At 34.2% G+C, this 10272-nt stretch overlaps 2 protein-coding genes across 2 annotated transcripts; one reads left to right on the forward strand and one right to left on the reverse strand.

The window, feature by feature from the left end:
- Positions 1-244: 244 nt before the first annotated feature.
- On the forward strand, positions 245-5358 carry LOC109160162 (AP-1 complex subunit mu-2). The gene is made up of 11 exons (XM_019308369.1): positions 245-664; positions 1042-1182; positions 1299-1361; positions 1503-1679; positions 1754-1857; positions 2820-2927; positions 3362-3458; positions 3591-3688; positions 3816-3957; positions 4058-4180; positions 4946-5358. The coding sequence occupies exons 1-11, from the start codon at positions 536-538 to the stop codon at positions 5042-5044; spliced, it is 1281 nt and encodes a 426-aa protein (XP_019163914.1). The 5' UTR covers positions 245-535; the 3' UTR covers positions 5045-5358.
- Positions 5359-5932: 574 nt separating this feature from the next.
- Positions 5933-9476, reverse strand: LOC109160163 (L-tryptophan--pyruvate aminotransferase 1-like). Its single transcript, XM_019308370.1, has 5 exons — positions 9256-9476; positions 8538-8856; positions 7195-7493; positions 6483-6775; positions 5933-6332 (listed from the first exon to the last, which is right to left on the reverse strand). The coding sequence occupies exons 1-5, from the start codon at positions 9399-9401 to the stop codon at positions 6133-6135; spliced, it is 1257 nt and encodes a 418-aa protein (XP_019163915.1). The 5' UTR covers positions 9402-9476; the 3' UTR covers positions 5933-6132.
- Between the last annotated feature and the right edge of the window lie 796 nt (positions 9477-10272).

Below are 10272 nucleotides of genomic sequence, written 5' to 3' on the forward strand. Positions count from 1 at the left end.
GTACAGTTATGAAATTATGAATGTACAATTATGGAATTATGAACACAGAGCTCTGACATTATGAATATATAGTGATAAAATTATGACATATACTCATATAACGAAACGGTCTGAAATTTTACAAAAAAAAAAAAAATTGGAAGATAACGGTGCCACTAACGGCACCGTTACCGTGTCCACATTGCATGCTGGATACAGGTCCATATCATTACGATTGAAATACACATTATTGGGCTAAGTTCCAGGAATAGGCCCAATTGTACAGATAGCCACATACAGCTCAGCTTCGGTTAAGATCGCATCTCATGCTCTGCCGGAGCTCCACTCCGATCTTTCTCAAAACTCACCAATCCATTGCCATATGGTCAATATGGTCTAGTTGAGACTTGAGAAGACTGTTTTCTACAACATTTTCTGCTGTAATCTCTCGTAATTGCTATACCGGCACAACATCCGCAGATCTGATCGCGAATCTCGGTCGGTGTAGCCGTTCGATCCACGATCTCCGGCTGATTTCCAAATCCAGCCGCCGATAATGGCCGGAGCGGCCTCGGCGCTATTCCTCTTGGACGTCAAGGGCCGTGTACTTGTGTGGCGAGACTATCGTGGCGATGTCTCCGCCACTCAAGCCGAACGCTTCTTCACCAAGCTTCTCGAGAACGAGGTTTTTTCTTCATTTTAAACAAAATTCCATCTCTTCTAGATATTAAAACGTTTAGTTAACCTTAAACATTAGGATGAGTTTAGTTCGCCACTGTTCCTTGATCGAGTAAAGTTAGCAATGGGAAATTTACTTTTTAAAGGATGGTCTCTAGACACTAGAAGTTTTACTTATTTTCCTTGGTTTTTGCTGGTGTTTAAGGAAACTTAAGTAGTTATACATTTAAATGATTTCATATACTAATCTTGTGTTTTCTATCGTCAATATTGTTATTGATCTTTGCTGTCACTTCCTATAAATATTTTGCGTAATTCAGTAATTATTAGTGGACTGGGAGCTGGAGATTTTACAATTTCCTTTGAAATTTGATTTGGTTTCAGGGTGATCCTCAAGATCCTGTTGCGTATGATAGCGGTGTTACATATATGTTTATCCAGCATAACAATGTGTACCTCATGATTGCATCAAGGCAGAACTGCAATGCTGCTAGTTTGCTTCTGTTTCTACACCGTGTAGTTGATGTAAGGACTATTGGAGATTTGGAGATGGGATATCAACTTTAGTTTTATCTGCTCAAATTTCCATTTTAACTTTCATTTAATTGTAGGCCATCATTCTTTTATAATATTCATTACAGGTGTTTAAGCATTATTTTGAAGAGTTAGAAGAAGAATCTCTGAGAGACAATTTTGTTGTTGTGGTATGAGGAAATGTTCAAATCTCTAATTGAGTCTTTTCATGTACCTATCAAAATTTTGATTACAATTGGCTACATGTGGTCATTGATCTGAAAATAGAAAGACTTCTTGTGGTTAAGATGCTACTTTTATCTTTTTTGCAGTATGAGTTGCTTGATGAAATCATGGACTTTGGGTATCCTCAATTTACTGAAGCCAAAATTCTTAGTGAATTTATCAAGACTGATGCTTATAGGATGGAGGTTACGCAAAGGCCTCCCATGGCGGTTACCAATGCAGTATCATGGCGCAGTGAAGGAATAAATTACAAGAAAAATGAAGTAGGTTTCTCTATTTAATCTGAAATGATTTCTCTTAAGCCACTGGAATCTAAGGAAATGTTCTATGTATCCAGGTATTTTTAGATGTTGTGGAAAGTGTTAACATTCTTGTCAATAGTAATGGACAAATAGTGCGGTCAGATGTTGTCGGTGCATTAAAGATGAGGACATATTTGAGGTGTGTTTTTTCCTGCTGAATTTTAGTTCTCCATATTCTATGCTGGAAAAGGCATGCTCGGTAATTGTTTTCTTGGGGCCACTGCTAATCTTTTATATCACCAGATATGTGTACCAGTACCTGTCAAGTAAATTACTCCGTAGTGTGTTCCTTTCTACTCCTTTGAACCCTTTGTTTTATTTTGTGGTGTGGGCTACCTTCCCAATTGCTGTTTACATAGGCAATCATAATAAGAGTCGGTGGATCTTATGAATATTTTTTGCTTTTAATTTATTCTATTTTTGTTTGAACTGTGTTCTATTTGGTTTTTGTGAAGGAATTTTGTCTGTTTAAAGTGAGAAATTGAGGCTGACTGGACATGTTATCTTGTTGTTCCTGCCCATTATTTGAAGAACCCTGCTTTTTCAAAATTCAAATAAGTTCCAGAGTTTTCTCTGTTCTAAACTTCTGAAAATATGCACCCAGTACATGAATGAGTTAAACAGTCTTCTTAGAGGCAAAATATTACCTTTGAACTTGTTCTTGAAAATTTGTCCCATTGACTATTATAAAAGACAGTTTGTATGTTTGGATCAGTTAATTATCTAAGAAAATGGGTCCTTTGCTCCATTAAATTTATTTAATGTTGTGAACTTTTTGCAACCAAAGCTTTTATCCCAGGGACAGATCCCTGTTTATGATGTTGTTGCTTCACTTTTGTTTGTTTGTTTTTTTGTTTTGTTTTGTTTTTTTGTTTTGTTTTGTTTTTTTTTGTTTTTTTTTTTTGTTTTTTTTGTTTTTTTGTTTTTGTTTTTTTTTTTTTTTAATTTCAATTCAATGAGCTTGGCCTGAGAAAGGAAAATAAAGAAATACCTAGTCTACATGTGTTATATTGGTATATTGTCAACCTTCCAGTATTGTGCTATCTTTTTCAGTGGTAATTTTGGCCAAATTATTAACCACTACTGTTTCTAAACATGCAGTGGTATGCCCGAGTGTAAACTTGGTCTGAATGACAGAGTTTTACTGGAGGCTCAAGGACGATCTACTAAGGGAAAAGCCATTGATTTAGATGACATCAAGTTTCATCAGTATGTACTAAATGATGGATAGTTTAGTTATTATGTGTAATGCTTTCTTCAACTGATACAATGTGCTAGTTGATAAGTTTAATTCCGTGATTCCTGAAAGGAACTTTACTGGGGAAAAAAGTGAATGGAAAGAGAGAATGAATAACAACTGTTTTTCTAGCAACTATTGACTTCATTAAATTTTCTTTTTTAACTAAACGCCATTATCATTATCATTTTTTTTTATATTATTATTATTATTATTATTATTATTATTATTATTATTATTATTATTATTTTGTTAAACTAGTGGAGCTCTATATTTTACATCTTTTGTTGAACTCAACAACAACTAAAAGACTATTCTTTTTTAGTATAATCAATTTTGAGCACCTCTCTACCCTTTACATTTGTTCCCTTATTCAATTTCCTAATAATTTCTACTTCAAATCCAGATGTGTTCGCTTGGCCCGATTTGAAAATGATCGAACAATATCCTTCATACCTCCTGATGGATCTTTTGATCTCATGACCTACAGACTCACTACTCAGGTCTGTCATATGAGGCCTTGGTTTTGAATGTGATCTTTCATTCAATCATATATTTATGTATATATGTGTATGTGTGCATATACTAACAATACTAAAAGTGTTAGAATGCTCATATTGTTCTTTTGCCAACAGGTAAAGCCTTTGATATGGGTAGAAGCTCAAGTGGAAAGACACTCTAGGAGCCGCATAGAATTTATGGTGAAAGCACGGAGCCAATTTAAAGAACGCAGGTATATTTATCATTTATAAGTAGTTGATGCATAGCCATAACTAAGAGCCTTGCAACGCCATATTCTTCATTCTTGCTGACTTAAGTACTAAATATCTGGTCACGAGCTACTTGTTTTTTTTTTTCAGCACTGCAGGTAATGTTGAGATTGAGGTACCTGTACCAGTTGATGCTACTAATCCAAATGTCCGCACATCCATGGGATCATCTACTTATGCTCCTGAAAAGGATGCATTGATTTGGAAAATCAAATCTTTTCCAGGTGGCAAGGTAAGAACAAATATCAACTAGTAGCTATCTTCGTTTCAATCGTTGACCGTTTTGGTTAGTTCAATAAATAACACATGCAAATTCCATTTTTCTTTTCTAGGAATATATGCTGAGAGCAGAGTTTCGTCTTCCCAGTATTACCTCTGAGGAAACAACCCCTGAAAGAAAAGCTCCTATAAGGGTGAAGTTTGAAATACCATATTTTACTGTTTCAGGAATACAAGTAAGCCCTTTTCCTAATTAGGAGTTTGGTACTGTTTTAATTACTTAAAGTGCTTTCTACACGATGCATGGTGGTGACCTAATGTAATGTCGTTTTGTATATGGTCAGCTTTGTGTCTAGTATTATTTATTTGATATTAGTGGAGTGCTGGTTGGTTAGGGAGGAAAATGAGTGTGGGTGTCAGATGTCAGCCAGGTGGAGCAGCAGTTTAGATGTGTAGGATCTGCATCCTGCGGGTTTGTTGAATGATGTAGTGAACCAGTTGACTGGAGCTTGGAATGTGAGGCAAGGGGTATTTGAGAAAGCAGGGAGCATCATATCTTGTGTAATTTCTACTCAAGGTTGGACTGTTATTAGGAACTGAAGTTAGGTCTAAAGTTTAAAGATCACGACCGTAGTATGTTTGCTAACTTATGAATTGTGTGTGGGAGAAGTAATTTGACTTTTCATTGGGATGGAGGGCCAGGGGGTTAGCTAGATTTAACCATGTCTGTCAGAAATATAAACAGTGGGTTTTTATTTTTTATTTTTACCTCTGAACATTTGGCTTGAATCCTATTGAGATAGATAATGTATGTGAAAACATCATACCAAATCTTGGGTTATCATCATTTTTATTTTATTTTTGTGTTTAATTAAGGGAACACTTCTAGACTGTATGTTAATGAATTTTGTTTTGGCCATGCTTCTATAGTAATGCTTCACTGGATTACAAGTTGATATGACATTTTCCCTGAGGATTTATACTATTCTGGGATCTTGTAGGTTCGATATTTGAAGATCATTGAAAAAAGTGGGTACCAGGCTCTTCCTTGGGTGAGATATATCACTATGGCTGGCGAATACGAGTTAAGACTGATGTAAAAGCTGGCTGGTCCCTCCCTTTGTTGTTACCGGAGCCATTGAAGTTTTTGTATAACATTTTTAATCGGACTGAGCTGCCTCCTGAAATTAATGGTTGTTGTGATGGTTTTTAATGAAACAATATAATCTCTTGCACATTTTTTTTTCTCTTCTAGTTTTTTAATTGTACCGATACATTTAAGGGTTGTGTCAAAGGAGTTTTGTTGCTTGTAACAAAACTAGTATGCGTTACCAAAGGCCATACATGTAAGGGTTGTTATATTCTGATCGAGTCTTCCTTTCCAATATGTTACGTTGGCTATCTATTTTGATTACATTACATTGAATAATTCATATTTGACAGTGAGTTTTGATTTTAGCTTATTAATCCGCAGGAAATTCCAAAATTTCAGACGATAAATCATGATGAGGGTAAGAATTTGATGTACCGTTGATTTATAGCTTCTAATGGTCAAATATTAAATCATTAATTTTGGCATTAGAATTAATCCAGCTGCGCCTATTTTTGGTAATAAATTTTGACTTTTACTCATTGCCAGTTTTCTATTTTCATTCGTTTATCGTTTTGCAGCATAAATATTAAATAGTACGGAGTAGTAAAATAGCTACAAGTTGAAAGTCTCATCTTGGTTGTGTTGCACTTACACATCTAATGTAAATGTCTAAGTTGGAAAGAACAAAAGGAAAATACTTTGGGGTTTGTAGGAGCATGTTAACGCCACTAACTACTATACAATTTTAAAATATTTTTTCTTTAATTTTTTCTTTTTATTGATTTGTATTTGCATAAATAGATCAGAGGTGAACCCGATTTTTTATTTCCTTTTAATATACGGATTCTTTAATTTAAGCCATTTTCTATATCAACCTTAATAAATTTCCATTAATTCTTCAATTTGGATCACACAATAATGCAGGGTGACCCTCCCACATTTTCTTCTGCCAGCACAATATAACATAATAAAACGAGAAACACATGTAGATACAAACTATATCAATAATCTTGTGAGAAATTAAACATTGATCAACCGATAACGTATGGTATTAGATGTTAGTATAATAGTATGTATGAGTAGGCATATATGGTGCTAATATGCAGTAACAGTTTGCTGGAGATTGGATAGCCTTTGCAAAAGGATATTGAAGTCATCTTCATTGCCCAGCATACTTATCCTAACAAATTTTGGGTCAGCCCCAAATTTGGTTCCACTTCTTGTCAAAATATTGTGCCCTCTCAAAAGCTTCTCACAATCCTCTTCTCTTCCCTTGCACATAATCCATGCAAAAGCTGTTCAAACACATACATACATACAACCATTTCAACATAGATTTAAAATGTTGCTGGCAAGACTAGAAAAATGTTTTTTCAACTCATTCACATAGCATTTCATTGAAAAATATAATATTGTAAAAGTAATGGATTCTATATATATATTACCAGGGAGTGTTTGAGTGAAGTCTTTGGCAAAACGACAGTAGTGGATGGGATATTTCTGGAGAGTGAAGAGATGAGAAACCTTTACAACTTGTCTCAACTTTTGCCATCTTTGATACAAGAGGGTGTGGGTATATTGAAAGAAGTTTTGGATTTGAGGATTGGAGCAGCTATCTGAGACCACTCCCAAGATCTTTGCAGCCCTGAGCTGAGATTCCTTTGACACCCCAATACTGCTTATCTCAATGAACTTTGTCATCTTCTTTGCCACTTCTTTGTTCTTTACAATACCCCAACTGCATATATAGTGTGATATATACAAGGTAAAAGTAGTAATTTAGGATAGTTGTTCTTAATGGACCAATAAAGCTAAGAGAAGATTTTACTTAGACTCTGTTTGTTAAATGGTTGTTAGCTGATAGCTGTTTGCTGATTGGGTTAGAGGGTATGACTAGTTGATAACATTAGCTGATGGTAAAAGACATTTGGTAAATTAGCTGTTAGCTGATAGCTGTTTGGTATAATTTCTTTTCTCAAAAAGCTAATTGAAAAAGTTGCTTTGAACAGCTTTTTGAATTTTAGCATTTTAGAATTACAAAAAGCTGATTAACTAAACACTTCTATTGAATTTTTTTAACCAAGTCAAACAGCTAATAGTAGTCAAATAAGTCAAAATTGACGGATAAGTTAGCTATTTTAGGAAACAGGATCTTACCCAATTCTTGATCCAGCATGACCAGTGCATTTAGAGACAGTAAATAACATAAGATGATGGTTGGCTGGGGAGGTAATTGCAGTGTACTGTGGCCAGTAATAAGCTAGATCATGAACAACACTTCCTCTTTCTTCACCTTTATTATTATTCAACTGTACCACTGCTCTTCTTAAAACCCCATCTGGATTATTTGGTGATGTTACTAGCTCAATATAGGCTCCATCTTTCTCAAATTCCCTTGCATCTCCTTCCCATTTGTACATCCCTGACTGTAAAAACTCTGTCATCTCTGGATATGACTGCATGCAATTCAACTACATATGTTAGATAGTTAGTTGCGTATATGCCTAGAGGAATATAGAAGTAGAAAAACCGAGCAGGTAAAAAGTACCACTACTCAATCAAGTTTGGTGCCGACTCAACCTAGTTCGGTGCTAACTAGGCGCCTAGTCAGCCGGTTAGTAGGCCAGCCAATTAAAAGCCGCTTAGGGCTGAAATCGCCTCGACCTAGGTGTGCCTAGTCCGATTTTTACAACAATGAATAATACTAATAATATAGAATCACATGCGTTAATTATATTGTGATAACAATTGATGCATTTTGAAGTTAATCATGTGATTAGTGTGAAATAATATAATAAAATTAAATGCAATGCAATATTAATGTTTCGCATCTTTGTATCCCATGTTACTATATGCTTAGTTTCCAAGGTCGGAAAAGGACAATTAATTAATTAATATAACCAACGTATTACGCTGCAACGTTTGCTACGCCCAAATGAAACATTATGTTGCATTGCATGTACCTAATGAATCAAGTTTTGTGCCATGCACTCTTGCATTATATTACACTCATCATAAAAATATTGAGAATTTTTATTTATTTATTTATTTATTTTTGCATCTTTTACCAGAAAACATGTTCTTACTTCACTGAAAATTATAGAATTTTTGACCACTCTTAAATCAAGACGAAAGTCTTGTTCCGACCACTTTTGGTATCCGGAAAAACCTTTATTGTTATTTCCGACCACTTTTTACTTTCGATTTAAGATCACTTTCAGGTGGTCGGAAATTCTATAACTTTTCAGCTGTGCTTTATGTGTGTCCACATATATATAGTGTCCACATATATATACATATATAGAAGATCATATATATGAAAACAATGTCTCAAGTAAAAATTGCAGACTAATATGCAAGCTAAGTTGCAGGCCGAGGAAAAAGACAGTGACAATTTGATAAATATTGCAAATATAATTAAAGTAGGTTTTAAATATTAAAAACATATATATATATATATATATATATATATATATATATATATATATATATATATATACCGAGTAGTAAGGAGCTGCGCAAACAACACTGATAGGGCGAGGATGGTGATCGGAATGATGAGAAGAAAGAGCGTAAAGGGCGGCCTGGATAAGCTGGGAGGAGCCGTTTCCGACCACGATATAGTCGTCGTGATTGTCCACCGCCGCATTTCCGACCACAGTATGCAACCTCCTTATCTCTTCCTCAAGCTTCGGCTCCATGAACCAACACACCTTGTTTACGTCGGAAAAGTAGCTCAGATGCTCATCTCCGGCGAACGTTATCGCACAACTCTTCCCCATCTTTCTCCAGTACGACTCGTACATTGCCGGATCTCCACTATACATTATTCAACACACAAATTTAATTATTATAAAATTCTGATAGTTGAATTACACATTTATGTTTATATATTATATGTAACATGTAAATCATAGGGCCGGAGCTGTTTACCAAAATGAAAAAATGGAAGATTTTCTAAAAATACAGAGAATTGAAAGAGGATTTTCCATCTCCATTCTTCAATTTTTGTATGATTTTGTAGAAAACAAAACCAGAGAGTAATGACCCTATAGTCTCTTTTTTTTAAGGGTGATGTAGAGATTCACCTATGACCTTTGACATGGAGTTGACTCTGATATTAAATTAAAGCATGTGTTTCATTTCAATTAAAAACTTAAGTTGATAGTTGGATTGCATATACGCTCAGCAAATTAAATAAAAACAATGATGACTTACTGATCAAGATTGATAACCTTGCTGTAGTCGAGATTTTGGCCAGTGGCGGCGTTTTGTGTTGTGTGGTGAGAAATGGTATTTGCAGTAGTAGATGAGATTGGGGAGTGTTTGGCCACAAAGGTTGCCTCTGTTCCACACATGATCATCTATCTGATCTTAATTAATCAATAATCACACTTAATTAGCTTCGCTTCGATCTCTAACACTTCTCGCTCTAAGAACCTAGCCAATTTGTATGTATATATGTTATAAATAAAGAAGATGTCTTTATTGTCTGTAGCATATCGATCTTCTATGCTTCTCTATTTATAGTGTAGGAGACACAAAACCTCATGCATTAAAAATCTGTATCTGAGCCTTACAATTATTTTTTATTTTTCATTTTTTGGATTTTTTAATCTTTTATTCGTTTCATCTCCAGCCAATAAAACCGTATGTAAAAACTAAGGATGATCATAGTTCAGTTCGAATTGATCGAAACCAAAATCATAATTATAGGAATGGTTTCTGATTTATTAAAATCATATCAGAGATCGGAATCGCCAAGTATACACATTTGACTCCTAACAAGAGCAATACCTATTGACCTTCTTGGTTTGAGCCGGTCAATAGTGACAGAGAGTTTCTTTGTCACCCTAAAAAGAATTACAATATATATATATATATATATATATATATATATATATATATATATATATATATATATATATATATATATATATTACACATTCTTTAAGAAGTTTGTGTATGTAAACAAGAATTTGGACATTCTTTTTGGAACCTGGGAATACATATAAGTACTTTTTTTTGGGTACATTTAACAATAATGACGATTAAATTAAAGACTTCGGCTATAAGCTAAACTATAAATTCTTTAAGGTTACTACAATGGCAATTTTCAATTCTCATACAAATTACAGTTAATTTTAATTTTAGTCTTTAACAATCGTGATTTAAAAAAAAAAAATTAGTTCAAAATCAATTACTATATATTGATTTCTGTTTATTAAATAGACC

This window comes from Ipomoea nil, unplaced genomic scaffold (genome assembly GCF_001879475.1).
Source record: "Ipomoea nil cultivar Tokyo-kokei standard unplaced genomic scaffold, Asagao_1.1 scaffold2845, whole genome shotgun sequence".
NCBI lineage: Eukaryota > Viridiplantae > Streptophyta > Magnoliopsida > Solanales > Convolvulaceae > Ipomoea > Ipomoea nil.